The 16,216-nt window shown below is 39.1% G+C and overlaps 2 protein-coding genes across 2 annotated transcripts in view; both read left to right on the plus strand.

The window, feature by feature from the left end:
- The first annotated feature begins 951 nt into the window (after positions 1-951).
- Positions 952-6,380, plus strand: LOC118363770 (fructose-bisphosphate aldolase A-like). Its single transcript, XM_035744984.1, has 7 exons — positions 952-1,096; positions 2,452-2,570; positions 2,990-3,256; positions 3,661-3,821; positions 4,856-5,114; positions 5,416-5,615; positions 5,891-6,380. Exons 2-7 carry the CDS (start codon positions 2,459-2,461, stop codon positions 5,981-5,983), a joined length of 1,092 nt encoding a protein of 363 aa, XP_035600877.1. The 5' UTR covers positions 952-1,096; positions 2,452-2,458; the 3' UTR covers positions 5,984-6,380.
- A 1,099-nt stretch (positions 6,381-7,479) lies between these two features.
- LOC118363764 (integrin alpha-M-like) overlaps positions 7,480-16,216 on the plus strand; it is a 49,559-nt gene continuing 40,822 nt past the window's right edge. The window contains exons 1-9 of the mRNA XM_035744974.2: positions 7,480-7,603; positions 10,198-10,303; positions 11,226-11,329; positions 11,820-11,890; positions 12,022-12,136; positions 12,433-12,560; positions 13,709-13,851; positions 13,962-14,112; positions 16,062-16,212. Of these exons, the coding sequence (XP_035600867.1) occupies positions 7,561-7,603; positions 10,198-10,303; positions 11,226-11,329; positions 11,820-11,890; positions 12,022-12,136; positions 12,433-12,560; positions 13,709-13,851; positions 13,962-14,112; positions 16,062-16,212 (1,012 nt within the window). The 5' untranslated portion in view covers positions 7,480-7,560. The remainder of the gene's footprint in view (positions 7,604-10,197; positions 10,304-11,225; positions 11,330-11,819; positions 11,891-12,021; positions 12,137-12,432; positions 12,561-13,708; positions 13,852-13,961; positions 14,113-16,061; positions 16,213-16,216) is intronic.

The raw sequence follows: 16,216 nt of genomic DNA on the forward strand, positions 1-16,216 counted from the left end.
CATTCTAACCGGTGAAACTCTGTGAACTCACAGCTGGTTCACAAGTTACACTTTATAATAACTGAACTAGTTACAGTTCATTATTTAGCCACTGTAAATGTTCATTAATATTTCTACATGTTTAAAATGCATCTTCATTCATTATACATGTTATAAATGCTTATGAATTGTAATGCTCATAAATGTTTACATGTAATGAAATACTTATTTCCTCATAGCGTATAAATTCTTATTCATGAAAGTTATTATTGGCATGCAAAATAAAGCAGGCTTATTGTGAGAGGTGAGCAGTTTATTGAGTATTTCAGAAGGAGGAAAAGGAATCTCACTTGAATAGACAGTACCAAAGTAGAATCACTCCTGATTCAAACTGGTAGGAGAATTCCTACATGCGGTTTCCATCCTTTGTGGTTTTTTAATACCTTATACGACTTGTCATAAGTATCTCCGTCGAAAACTTTCTACATTGACAGACATAAAATATTTTCGCTCAAAGCCCTTGATTCTCTATCGTTGATAGTTTTATTCCAACCTGAATATTTATCTACATTTATTCCCCAACCCTCTCATCCCATGGCCTCTCAGCTCTTTTCCCCTCTCTTCCAATGATTTTGCTTCATATTACCCTCGTTTTACTTCTATATGGTCCTGTGTGGCTCAGTTGGTAGGGCATGGTTTTTGCAACATAATGATGATCACCATGTGGAAATGCGTACTCGCACTACTGTAAGTCGCTTTAGATAAAAGTGTTTGCTAAACGGCATATACCACATCATTTAACGTGCACCCACTCGTATTTGTTCTCCTCACCATCCTTCTCTCCCTCTCACCACCTCCTGCTCATCGCCCATTTATTCCCTCTCTGCCCTTTCCCAGATTGCATGGGACGCCTAGCTGCATTACACTAGCATGTTTTTTTTTTTTTAATGTCACCGGCCTTCTCCGGTTGCTTGCCATTCTTTTTTTAGCCGGCGGCTGAAATGTGAGGGGTCACAATAGGAGGATAAAAAGTGTCCCAGGCGGACCAGGAGGTTGTCGCGAACTTTAGTCGGATCTTCTCCCCTCTCTTCTCCCAGCTCTCCTCCAACCCTCCAAGGTAAATGAATCGAATCATATCTTAATAAGATGGAAATTCGTTATTTTTTCTCCCCCCCAAACACTTATATCTTACTAAGATATTTATCATTTCTTTAATTAGAATAAAAGTATGTATATACATATTTTTTAATCTAGGATAGCTCTGACTGCTTGTACTTTATATTGTGTGTGATATACAATTGAAAGAGCACTGCAAACATTGTATGCTGGCATTATAAAACGTATATGAAACTGCAAGAGCAAATGCATGAGTAGAATTTTCAGAAGCGTTGTTGTTATTATACAGTCAATGGTGCATCAATGCTAATCAACATGTTATGCATGCATTAGACACATCTCTATGCTAAAAAACATTCGTACGAGATGAATCTCTGAAATGCTCACTCAAGCTAGCATACCACAATGTTGCTTTGCTACATTTAGGTCTCATTATTACTTTGCTTTACGCTAGCCTGCTTACACCAAAAAGTGAAAATGACTTACTAATTGCTTTTACTCACGCTGCACACTTTTAACTTAGCCTTTACTGTACTTAATTAACTGTACTGTACTACAGCTACAGCACACAATGTTATCTATATAGATCTGAGTTTGCGACTGAAGGAGGCCTCACACATGCACACACAACATTTACATCACCACTCTGAGAGAAACACGAGGTGCTTTGGTAACAGCTGCCGTGTTCCAATGTTTATATTTAGTTTGACCTATTGGATTGAGTGGTACTGTGACAAGACAGGGTTGGATAAAGGAGGTGTAGTGTGAGTAGTGGAGGGGAGAGGAGGGGGGAGCAGCCAATGGAAAGGTCAGGGTTATCAGAGACTAGAAAATGGAAAAAGTCATTCACATGCCTATCATGGCTGTGGGGGTGGCTGCTGCAACAGATACCAGAGCTTAACATGCAGTAGGAAAGCATGCAAATTATAGACAGAAAGGCAGACAGGAACAGTCACACAGCAATCTAAAATGGACAGACATACAGACAGGAAACATACAGACAGGACAGACATACAGACAGGCATGTTAAGCCTATATATTACAAGAGAGGAAGACAGACAAAAATAGTACATTCGAATAACGTACAGACAATCACCCAAACGGACAGATGCAAATACTTGGCACTTTCTTCATCCATAGCTTACTTCCCTTTTCTTTGAACCTTTCCACATATTGTAATTTTACAGTGAAAGTAGTCTACACTCTTTTCACGTCACTGACTGCTGTTCATGAAATATACCTTTGTTTATTTTCTACTTATCTACTTCTGTATGCGCTTCTGTGTATCTCAAGCCCTCTCTCTCCCTCCAGAATTTTAAACATTGTCACCCCACTCTTTCTCTTCCTTCTGATTAGAGTCAAAATGCCTCACTCATTCCCCTTCCTCACTCCTGATCAGAAGAAGGAGCTCAGTGACATCGCTCACAAGATTGTCGCCAAGGGCAAGGGAATCCTCGCCGCTGACGAGTCTACCGGTACGCAAAGCTGGCCAACAGAAACGGGTTGCACACACATTATTAAACACACACCCATGGAAAGAAAAGGCACCCATATTTTATGACATGCAAAGACATACTCATAATCAGATCAACTACATTGTCACAATGTACACAATGAGTGTTTTCTTCACCTTATTATAACTTCTTCAAAACGTTTCATGAGAACCAACAAGTAATACCACACTTCAGCTTATAATGCTACATTCAAAATGCTACAACCTTTTCATAGTTCAGTTCAGGTTCATTTTAATTCATTCACATGGCTAAGGACAATTGAACTACTGATTTGTGCAAATTCAGAATTAATTTTAACCATAGAGATATAACATAATATTTGTTCTATTTCATTCTGCGAGTCTAACCCTCATTCCCTATCTCTCTTTCCCCCCAAACAGGCAGCGTTGCCAAGCGCTTCCAGAGCATCAATGCTGAGAACACTGAAGAGAACAGGAGACTGTACCGTCAGCTCCTCTTCACCGCTGACGAGCGCGCCGGTCCTTGCATTGGTGGTGTCATCTTCTTCCACGAGACCCTGTACCAGAAGACCGATGCCGGCAAGACCTTCCCCGAGCACGTCAAGTCCAGAGGCTGGGTTGTAGGCATCAAGGTTGACAAAGGTGTTGTCCCCCTTGCTGGAACCAACGGAGAGACCACCACTCAGGGTAAGGAGGAAGAATCGATGGCATTCCCCACTAATGGGAATACAGTACAACAACATACAATCATTTGTTTATAAGATCAAAAATGATTATATATTCTTCCAACCTAGCTAAAATACTCAGTGGCCTAATGACCTAATGGTTAGCGTGTCCTCCCTGAGATTGGAAGGTTGTGAGTTCAATCCCTAGTTGGGTCATACTGAAGACTGTAAAAATGGGACCTATACATCTTCACTTGGCACTCAGCAATAAGGAGATAGCTCGGGTGAAAGGCTCTGCAATCCTGGGCATGTACTTGTACATCAAGCTGCCTTGAGATAGGTTCTGGTTTTCTAGTGCAAGGCTACTTACAAGATACCATACTTATCTCTATTTTCTCTCCCTGCCTCGATCCATTTCTCCGTCAGGTCTGGATGGCCTGTATGAGCGTTGCGCCCAGTACAAGAAGGACGGTTGTGACTTCGCCAAGTGGCGTTGTGTGCTGAAGATCACCTCCACCACCCCCTCCCGCCTGGCCATCATGGAGAACTGCAATGTCTTGGCTCGTTATGCCAGTATCTGCCAGATGGTAAGAATCACACAACCCTTTAAGGCCTCAGGGGTCTTGTTAGTTAATTAGCTCAGGTAGTTAAACCACATTGCCACCAATGGCAAAGTTGTGGGTTAATATTAATAATAATAATAATAATAATATTAATAATATTATCCTATGGCAAGTTACCTTAGAATCATTGACTCGCTTGAAACATGTGGGTTAAACTTTCATGAAATAAGCAATTATAAATGTTTTAAATTCTTATAAATCCCTCAGAAATTATTACACTTTTATAAAATCACTGTATCAGAAAACGCAGGTAAGTGTAGAGCAGGGATGGGCATCTGGCGGCCCCCGGCAGTCAGAGTTTCAACTTACTCTTGCAAGTTAGAATAGTAAAATACACAAAGTGCAATTTTTTTATTTGGTTGTTCATCGGCAGTTTTTGTTATGTCAGTCACTGATAGTCAATTAGTCCATGTCAGCTAAATGTATTTAGATTGATGAGTTAATTTAGCAGCCAGCTATTTAAACGTGTTATCATGGTTGAATTACCGGCCGGGGGGCCCCCACTGATTTTGTTAGTCAGTCTCACTCAGATATCCTATTAAAAATGGCTAAATCTTCTCCCCGCCCCAAAATGAGTAGAATTGCATTTAATTAGTTATAAAATTACAGAATCTTCTCTCCGCCCCATGGCAAAATGTATAGAAATGCATCAAAGTTGCTTTAAAACAGCAACATTTTCTCTACACCCCATGGCAAAATGTGTAGAACTAAAACATTGTCTCTCCACTGTTAAGATAGGGGCCCATTAAAATGTTTTGCTCGCAGGCCCGCGAGCAACTGCAGACCCTCATGATGAGTTCAGATTTTTTGTGGCCCCCACCCACATCAAAGTTGCTAATCCATGCTGTAGAGGGATAGAGAGGATAGATAGGAGGAGAGCCACTCACGACTAAAGCTTTACTGTTTGGACTGTTAACTGTCAAGGTCAACAACATGCACCGTTGGCGAAAAGTCTATTCATGACCTCAAAAGTATTCATGACCTCTTCCTTCTTCTAGCACGGCATTGTCCCCATTGTTGAGCCCGAGATCCTCCCCGACGGTGACCACGACCTGAAGCGCACCCAGTACGTGACTGAGAAGGTCCTGGCCGCAATGTACAAGGCTCTGTCCGACCACCATGTCTACCTGGAGGGTACCCTCCTGAAGCCCAACATGGTCACTGCCGGACACTCCTGCTCACACAAGTATACCCACCAGGAGATCGCCATGGCCACCGTCACGGCCCTGCGCCGCACCGTGCCCCCAGCAGTTCCTGGTGAGCGGCCGACAACACACTGAATACAGCACAATATACAGCACGATACACATATACATTTCTAAACATCCACCTTCACCCTCTCACACTCGATGTTATGACACATTTTCACAAACACAAACTCACTCTCCATGAAAATGGCACTTTCACACACAGTATGTAGTTACAATATTATATAATTTATTATTGTGTATATTTCACATACAATTGTGTTGTATGTGAAATATACAATGTGTTGTATCTTCTTTAGGTCCGTTTTTACAACCAAAAAAAAACCTCTTCTTCCCCTCTTCACCAACAGGCGTCACCTTCCTGTCCGGTGGCCAGTCTGAGGAGGAGGCATCCATCAACCTGAACGTCATGAACCAGTGTCCCCTGCACAGGCCATGGGCATTGACTTTTTCCTATGGCCGTGCCCTCCAGGCATCCGCCCTGAAGGCATGGGGTGGCAAACCTGCGAACAGCAAGGCTGCCCAGGAGGAGTTCATCAAGAGAGCTCTGGTATGAATAACCAAATATATTTTTCAATTGAAAAAAAAAATAGATTTTGCATAAATTCCACGTGACTGTCATATTTTTTGCATTATATATAAAAAGATACAAAATATTGTCATATATTTTGCTCATATTTCAAATGTGATTATTTATGTCTGTACAGTGGCTACATGTTTATATTATAGACGTATAGGAAGCCACAATGTCAATTCCACATCTATAAAATATCAGCAGAAAACAAGTTTATGTTGTTCTTATGTTGTTATTCTTTCCTTCCACAGGCCAACAGCCTGGCCTGCCAAGGCAAGTATGTCGCGTCCGGAGACAGCACCGCCGCTGGAGAATCACTGTTCGTGGCCAACCACGCTTATTAGGCATGGACACTTTACCAGCATCCCTCTCCTAACCCTCACACCATCTCCCTGTACCCGCCACCCTCCCCCACATGGGGAGTGCCATGTCTTATATTCGGCACCTCCTAAGAAGCCGTCTCTACTCGACCCTCTGCAACATTACTCGTTTGGTACCTCAGCATGGAGAAAGAGAGAGAAACGGAAACCTTTCTTTGGGCTCTTGCTTCAGAGAGAAGATTACAAAAAAAATGTGTTCTGCCTCCATTCCCTCTCCCTACCATTTCACACCTTTTTTAAGGTGAAGAGATTCCCATCGTTGTGTTTTTACAAAACATGTAATATTATTCCTGGGTCTGTAACACCTAGCTCAGTATAATGTTTGTAATGGAGCCATGGAATAAAGTATGTATCCACAATATGTCGCTTTGCATCCTTCCTTATTGTATTTCAAAGTAACTGACAATTTACACAACATCGGCGCAATGACTACTTCCTATTTATTTACAATGTACTGTTGGATGTTGATGTCGATACATATTACCATATAAAAAAAAGCAAGATGAGGGGAGACTGTTTAATGTTGACATTCCAACTCAAAGGCTTTTCTCAAGACCAGTATCACTGAACAATGCACTATAGCAAACAAGAAGGAAAATTCTTGCAAATAAGGCATTTTTAAGAATTTATAATAGTAATAACAGAAATTACTGTAAATATTATCAAGAATAGCCACCTGGTGATACCAGCAGCTAACAGAAAATAGAGAGCAAAGCAGTTGACCTCAACATGGGGCTGTTTTGAAAGTACAAATGAGACTGTAAAAAAATGGTGTTGACTGCATACATTAATTGTGTTTCATCATAGTCATCTTCATAATAATAATAATAATAATAATCATCATCATGATCTTCAAACTTGTAAACCTTTATCACACCAGATAAAGAGTAGCAAAACAGATAAATATGGACAAAGCAAGGCCAATTGAGCTACAGTAGACAAAGACAGACAGAAAGTGCAAGAAAGAGAGGAATATTATAATTACATTCAGCTGTGGCCGAATTTTCCTTGAGCGGATGGTTGTACAGCGTAAATCGACTCAGAAATACATATATATTATTTGACAAAAACAGAATGATTTCAAACCTTGACTACAATGAGATACGATCACATATGCCTCTCTATTGAAGCATCGGAATACGTAGGAAAATATTCCTTGAATTGAAATAACTTTGATCTGATTTCCTGGTGATTTTATAGTATTTTATGTCAAACAATGAAAAATAATGAATAAATAAAACATTTATTGTTTTTTCCCTAAATAAAATCACCTGCGAGCCAAATTTGGCCCACGTGCCACCTATTGGGGAATCCTGTTATACAGCAAGAGAAAGGGGGAAAGCTAAATGGAGAGAGAGTGGAAAAGATTGGATAAAATATTGTTAGCGTTTCACCCCATCAGTTCAGCTGCTACTTGGAACTATTCAAACAAAGTGTTAAACTAAGCCATTTCCTCTTTATCAAGTTCCTCTTCTCAAACTGACACAGCCTTAAGACCTCAGAACTCAGACCTCTCCTTCCATTTGTGTGTTCATACGAGCATGACAATGGATTGGATAATACCCCTTTCATTCTACTTATCAGGTAGGCAAAATATATTTACTGCAACATTGCTGGAAATAATAATGTTCAGTCCATTGTCTGCCAATATTTGACTTTTTTGCGGGTCATTTTTGGTATCATCCAATGACATAAAACATGTACATTTGGAAAGAGGTTGGAAAATAAGTCAGGGAAGCTTCTTTAAATGCGTAGCAATTGGATACTAAATCCCAGATGATTGATTGTCTTCCCATACATACATGCTTGATAGAGACTATTATACTTTTACACATACAACTTACTGTTATATATTTACAGTCTTGATTGTGTATCTCCACAGACTACATTTGTGCCAGTTTTTGCAGATCCATTGATATATTTTAGACATCCTGAGTTCTCACATGTCATTTTTTCCTCCACGTAATAAACTCCTACAACTACTATTACCTCTACTACTACTACTACTACAGTAGTGACTTTTGGCTTGCTACACTACTACTAACGTCCTGTTTCCATATAAATCTATATCCATATAATGTAAGGGTGTAAGTAAATGCAAGCGTACATTTTATGTTGAAACCTTGTGGTAGAAAACTCTTATGAAGCCACAGGTTATTGCCTCCCTCAGACCATGTTGGGCTCTCTAGTTCTTTAATAGAGGGCCATACTAGTATTATTGAAAGTGTAGCATGCTTACAGCTAAGCTTTACACATTTTCTAAGCTTTACACATGATACTTAGTGTAATTATGAACCTGTCCATGATGCATAAATATCAGCCCCTTTATCACATTCATAATGTATTGTAAGACTTGTTACAATATAAGCATTAATTACACTGCATGTGCTTGTTATATACAGTACAATGAACAACAATACAAACACAACATGTAAAGTATTGGTCCCATGTTTCATGAAATGGAATATAAGATCCCTGAAATGTTCCATACCCACAAAAAAAAGCATATTTGTCTCAAATGTGTTTACATCCCTATTAGTGAGCATTTATCCTTTGCCAAGATAATCCATCCACCTGACAGGTGTGGCATATCAAGAAGATGATTAAACAGCATGATCAATACACAGGTGCACCTTGTGCTGGGGAGAATAAAAGGCCACTCTAAAATGTTTTTTTCACACAACACAATGCCACAGAATTCTCAAGTTTTGAGGGAATGTGCAGTTAGCAAGCTGACTCTAGGACTGTCCCCCAGAGCTGTTGCCAGAGAATTACAGTAAATGTTCATTTATCTACCATAAGCTGCCTCCAACATCGTTTTAGAGAATTTGGAACTACATCCAACCGGCCTCACAACCACAGACCACATGTATGGCATCATGTGGGAGTGCTGTTTGCTGATGTCAACATTGTAAACAGAGTGCCCCATGGTGGAGGTGTGGTTATGGTCTGGGCAGGCATAAGCTATGGGTTATGGTGTGGGCAGGAATAAGCTATCACCTCATGTTTCAGCATGATAATACACAGCCCCATGTTGCAAGTACCTGTACACAATTCCTGGAAGCTGTAAATATCCCAGTTCTTCCATGGCCTGCATACTCACCAGACACGTCACCCATTGAGCATGTTCGGTATGCTCTGGATCGACATGTACAACACCATGTTCCAGTTCTCACTTATATTCAGCAACATCGTACAGCCCTTTAAGAGGAGTGGGACAACATTCCACAGGCCACAATCAACAGCCTGATCAACGTTATGCAAAGGAGATGTGTCACGCTGCATGAGGAAAATGGTGGTCACACCAGATACGGACTGTTTTTTTGATCCACGCCCCTAAACCTTTTTTTAAGGTATCTGTGACCAAGAGATGCATATCTGTATTCCCAGTCATGTGAAATCCATAGTTTAGGGCCTAATGAATATATTTCAATTGACTGATTTCCTTATATAAACTATAACTGTGTTGCATCTGCCATCTGCCTGTATTAGGGCAAAACGTTGGAGTGACAGTGGAGTCAACCAATCACATTGACTTCACATTAACAAAAGCTAGCTAGCTAGACCATGGGAAAAAGTATGGAAACTTCTGCCTTCTCGAAGGCCAACAGGTCTAGCTAGCTAGCTTTTGTTGTAGGCTAGTTTGCAGCAGCTGCAAACTTTACAACTACTAACTGTAAAGGTTGCAAGATCCAATCCCCAAGCTGACAAGGTCAACCCCTGAACAAGGCAGTTAACCTGTTCCTAGGCTGTCATTGAAAATAAGAATTTGTTCTTAACTGACTTGCCTAGATAAATACATCATACTGTTGAAATGAGGCTAATTGTGCTCCAGATGTGAATATATTTCATGTGCTTTGCGATTGTGTCGGCAACTTTGCATGTTGTCCTACATAATTAATAAATCGTATACCTCCACTACACTACTTCGATATGCAACAGTAGGGATTAAGCAATGAGTATAGGCAATGCCCACTGAAAAAAAGTGAGTATTAGGGTGTATAACTGTGTATATCCTCCACTCACTAGCTGTCCTAGTCAAGTATTTGAGATTGATTTTTGAGATCGGTTTCAATATCTTACACTCTTAAATAGATTCTCATACCTGCTTTGAAAGAAAATGTGGAACGTTTGGGTTGTGGTAATGCTCTTTCTGATATATTGTCTCCTCTGCTTAGTGCCTCAAGGTGCTTTGTCTTTTAACATTGACCCAGTTGCTTGGAAGTATGTCAGCGAACCTGCTGCTGGGTTTGGATACAAGGTGGTACAGAATAACCCATCAAGGTAAGAAAAATCATATGGAGATAAGTCTATTGACTTGGTTTGACCTTTTCTTTCATTTTCAAAAATGTGATTTTCCTCATTGGCCAGTGTATTAGGTACACAAAAGTGGTTCGTAGTGGCTTGTGATATAAAGCAGGCAGACAAGCTTCAAGGTATTCCTGGGCATTTCACGCACGAGAATGGTGCTATAAACAAAAAAAAACATCCAGTCAGTGGCAGTCCTGTGGGCGAAAACAGCTCATTGATGAGAGGTCGAAGGAGAATGGCAAGAATCATGCAAGCTAACAGGAGCGACACAAACAGGCAAATAATGCAGTACAACAGTGTTGTGCAGAACAACATCTCACAACTCATCGGTCCTTGTCATGGATGGGCTATTGCAGCAGATGACTACACAGCTAAAAACAAGAAGTGGCTCCAGATTTTTTCCCCCACGGCACCTTTCCCCCACATGTTTCCATGCCATGTCCATTGTTTTGGTCGAGTTCCATTGACTTCTTTACTGCGTCTACAGTATGTTGTGTTGTAGAACAGCTGACTGAAGACCAGGCATTCAGATCAAACAGATGAGACTTTGTGACTTGTCAGAGAAATATTAGCAAGGCTAGCTATAGCTGCAGCAAAATCGCTAGCTAACAATCTGCAAGGCTAAAACAAAACGTTAGCACATTGTTCTCTGATTGGCTAAATGGATCAGTCTCGTAGGAAAACTTTAGCTCAAGATTTGACATGTTGAAACTTGGAAACCCCAGCAGCCGTCTTGAGACGTTCTAAAACTAGACCGCTCAGATCAAGTAAACTTTGTTCTAAATCTGTATAATCTGTCTTGTCGCTTCTTATGTATCTGAAATTGGCTTAATCATTTTTGGTGTTTTTTTGTCAATTAATATAACATAAATACACCTTTGACCTCTATCACAAGCTTGCTTATAAGTGCCCCCCTGGATCAGTATAAGCAAAATAGGAGGGGACAAGTTTACCGATGTCTGGTCAGAGATTCATCTTGCATACCATTGTCAATACGAGGTATGTATGGTAGAATATACTACTCAAATATCTCTGTTCATTAGCAATGGGACATTTCTTGATTACTGTTGAGCCTACCTGTGCTGTCGCATGAAAACCTTGTAATTCTATTCTTGCCAATTTTCCATCTTTTTTTTACATGTAATGAAAGGAGTTACTTCCCTAAATGTACTATACACATTATATGACTCTAGGACTAACAAAATGTATTCAAAATAGCTTTTGAAGTTTGATAATTGTATGTTCGTTAACAGTAAAATATGGCTGTTTTTTTCATTTCCTAAAATGTTTATATTTTGGAGATGTGAGGTTTTCATCTGACAGTGACAATATACTTCTGTAGAATAAGAGATGAGTTGAGAGACGGTACTTGACTAATCTCTAACAAGAAAATCTAATAATTAAAAAATTGGGGGGGGGGGGGAGTCTAATAACACAAATACAAATCTAGATGTTTATACCGCAAATTCTCCCCTGTTGTGTTTTAAAGAGCCCAGTCATGGGATCAATATGTCTCTTGGTTTGTCAATGACAAAGGATCCCGAGTCACTAAACACCATGGTGAGTGGAATGTGTGTTCACGTCTTAGCCGTATTGATGAAAAACCACAAGGAAATAATCAAATTGCTGCATTGCTTTTCATGATGATTATCATTTTGTTCACAATTTCTCCAACCTTCTGTTCCTTATAGGTATGCGGACCAACCATCCCAAGAGAGTGCAAATCCATCACCACCTACAATGGGATGTGCTTTGAAATTGACCAAAGTCTTAATGTGAAACAACCTGTCCCTTCATCTCTGGAAGGTAATCCAATGTTGTATTTTAAGGTAGTCTGGTTGGTTGAGTCAATATTAAAAGAAAATAGACCTATTGTGGTACAGATGCTGTCTTTTTGTGTGTGTGTGTCACGCCACAGCACGCCACATAATTACGGAGGGTTATCAGTGCCAATTCTTAAATGCAATGCTTAAATGCAATGTGACAATGACAAACGCAATGCCTAAATATTACATTGCATTTAAAGCATTTACCTTAAGCACTAATGGTGACTTCACATTGTTTTTGCTCTGTTCTGCTCTTTTTCTCCACATTTTTACCAGAATGTCCTGGACAAACAGACATAGCCTTTCTATTGGATGGGTCAGGAAGTGTTAACAAATTTGATTTTGAAAAAATGAAAGACTTCGTGAAAGATCTGATCAGGGAATTTCTGGAAAGGGATACTAAGGTAAGAACTACTTTTACATGTTATTATAGAAAGAAAGCTAAAAGATGCACTTTTTTAATTGCAGTCATTGGTGATTACTCAAAATATCATTGGTGATTATGGTTGAGGTCGGGAAAAAAATGATATATTTTCAAATGATTTCTCAATAAACTGAAAAGGATAAGCTATTTATCATCCTTTTGTTTTATTCAAATCACTCTGAATTGAGTGACTTCAATTATAATTGTCCTCAACCCTGATATTTTTTCAAATATGCAACATGTAGTTATTAGTTTATGTAGACTGGCAATTGTATTTGTATTTGTTGAGATCAACAATAAAAATGCCACTGAGGTATTCATATGACTAAGCTTCTTGTTGGTATTTTGAGTGTCTCCATTATACTGATAGATACAGTCACTACCGAAATGAATGGCACCCTTGATAAAGATCAGAAAAAAAAACTATAAAATAAATAATACAAATAGTGAACTATATTGTATGCCAAAACAAAAAGGTAAGTTATATTATTTTATACTAATACAATTTACTTTACCCAGTACCAGGATATTTTATCCAAAAACCCAGTGGCCTCTGCCAGGAGGCTGTAACTTGGCCATAAGTGGCTCTTCCAGCAAGACCATAACCCCAAGCACACATCAAAATTCACAAAGAAATGGTTAATTGACCATGAAATCTAAATTTTACAATGGCCATCTCAGTCTCTAGACTTGAACCCCATTGAAAACCTGTGGTTTGAATTGAAGAGGGCAGTCCATAGGTGTAGACAAAGGATTTCAAGGATCTGGAATTATTCTGTATGAAGGAATGATTTAAGATCCCTCCCAATGTGTTCTGAAATCTCGTAAAATATTTTAGAAAATGCTCAGTGCTGTTATCCTCACAAGGGGAGGGAGGGTACTGGAGTATTGAAAACAGGAGTGCCAATCATTTTGACCTCAATCTTTTTGAGAAAAGAAAGATTACGTGTTTAACAATTTTTTTAAATTTTATAGCAATTGTATTAGTATAAAATATATATATATATTTTTTAAATTCTGAGTGTACAATATAGTTCAGTATTTGTATTTATTTTAAACAGTTTCTTTGTTCATCCTTTTTTTCAATTGTGTCAATTTTACACACGACTGTTCTTTTCCTTCTTACAGTTTGCAGTTGCCCAGTATTCAGGCTATTGCACTATACATTTTGACTTAAATACGTTTAATGTCATGAATCGGGATTATCAAGTGAATAGTATTGCTCAACAAGGTGGAGGGACTTACACGGCAGCATCCATGATAAAAGTTGTGTAAGTGCATAATATTAGACATATTACAGTATATTTCCTCAGAGTCATCATACAGAATATTACCATACAACATGTTAAAGTGAATCTACAACCTTTTCTGATCCAAAAAGCCAAGAGGTCTTTTCAACGAGTAGAGGATCCAGACCAAAGGCAAAGAGGATCATGATAGTCATTACAGATGGACAATCACATGACAGCGGGATGCTGAAAAATGCAGCCTCTGAGGCTGAAGCCAAAAACATTATTCGATTTGCCATTGGGGTAAGTTGTTTGCCTCAATGTTTCTTTGTACACCATACTATGCAAAATAATATCTTATTTTTCATTACGTGTTATTATATTCTTAAAAAAAAAAAGAAATTATAAATTGATCAATGCCTCTTTTGTATTTGAGATTTTGTCACAGGTCTCAATAAAAGTTTTACATGTTACATAGTTGTCCTGTGCAGTCACATTTTTATTACATTTAAATAGACTTTATAGAGTTATTAAAATCACTATTTGTATTTTTTTTTCATTCATATACAGTTGAAGTTTGAAGTTTACATACACTTAAGTTGGAAATATTAAAACTAGTTTTTCAACCACTCCACAAATTTCTTGTTAACAAACTATAGTTTTGGCATGTCGGTTAGGACATCTACTTCGTGCATGACACAAGTGATTTTTCCAACAATTGTTTAGACAGATTATTTCACTTATTTCACTCACTGTGTCACAATTCCAGTGGGTCAGAAGTTTACAAACAATAAGTTGACTGTGCCTTTAAACAATTTGGAAAAATCCAGAAAATGATGTCATGGCTTTAGAAGCTTCTGATATGCGAATTGACATCATTTTGAGTTAATTGGAGGTGAACCTGTGGATGTATTTCAAGGCCTACCTTCAAGCTAATTGCCTCTTTGTTTGACATCATGAGAAAATCAAAATAAATCAGCAAAGACCTTCACAAGTCTGGTTCATACTTGGAAGCATTTTCCAAACGTCTAAAGGTACCACGTTCATCTGTACAAACAATAGTACGCAAGCATATACACCATGGAACCACGCAGCCATCATACCGCTCAGGAATGAGAAGCGTTCTGTCTCCTAGAGATGAACGTACTTTGGTGCGATAAGTGCAAATCAATCCCAGAAACAGCAAAAGACCTTGTGAAGATGCTGGAGGAAACAGGTACAAAAGTATCTATATCCACAGTAAAACAAGTCCTATATCGACATAACCTGAAAGGCCGCTCAGCAAGGAAGACGCCCCTGCTTCCAAACCCCCATAAAAAAGACAGACTACGGTTTGCAACTGCACATGGGGACAAAGATCGTACATTAAGACGAAATGCCCTCTGGTCTGATGAAACAAAAATAGAACTGTTTGGCCATAATGACCATCGTTATGTTTGGAGGAAAAAGGGGGAGGCTTGCAAGCTGAAGAACAGCATCCCAACCGTGAAGCACGGGGTGGCAGCATCATGTTGTGGGGGTGCTTTGCTGCAGGTGGGACTAGTGCACTTCACAAAATAGATGGCATCATGAGGTAAGGAAAATTATGTGAATATATTGAATCAACATCTCAAGACATCAGTCAGGAAGTTAAAGCTTTGTCGCAAATGGATCTTCCAAATGGACAATGACCATAAATCATACTTCCAAAGTTAAGCAAAATGGCTTAAGGACAACAAAGTCAAGGTATTGGAGTGGCCATCACAAAGCCTATAGAAAATTTGTGGACAGAACTGAAAAAGCGTGTGCGAGCAAGGAGGCCTACAAACCTGACTCAGTTACACCAGCTCTGTCAGGAGGAATGGTCCAAAATTCACCCAACTTATTGTGGGAAGGTTGTGGGAGGCTACCTGAAACGTTTGACCCATGTTCAGCAATTTAAAGGCAATGCTACCAAATACTAATTGAGGGTATGTAAACTTCTGACCCACTGGGAATGTGATGAAAGAAATAAAAGCTGAAATAAATCATTCTCTCTACTATTATTCTGACATTTCACATTCTTAAAATAAATTGGTGATCCTAACTGACCTAAGAAAGGGAATTTTTACTAGGATTAAATGTCAGGAATTGTAAAAAACTGAGTTTAAATGTATTTGGCTAAGGTGTATGTAAACTTCCGACTTCAACTGTATAATGCCACTACTCAGAAATTATGATTTTTGAATGAACAGCGACTTTAAGTACCAGTGTCTATTTCTGGATTTCCTCAGGTGGGCAGAGCCTTTTCTTCTTCCTCAGCAAGAAAGGAGTTAGAAACAATTGCCTCCTCTCCACCAAGCAACCACATGTTTCAAGTGGACAGCTTCCAAGCACTTGGCCAAATCAGGGATACATTACAGAACAGCATTTTTCCTATTGAAGGTAT

Source organism: Oncorhynchus keta, chromosome 3, assembly GCF_023373465.1.
Source record: "Oncorhynchus keta strain PuntledgeMale-10-30-2019 chromosome 3, Oket_V2, whole genome shotgun sequence".
Lineage (NCBI taxonomy): Eukaryota > Metazoa > Chordata > Actinopteri > Salmoniformes > Salmonidae > Oncorhynchus > Oncorhynchus keta.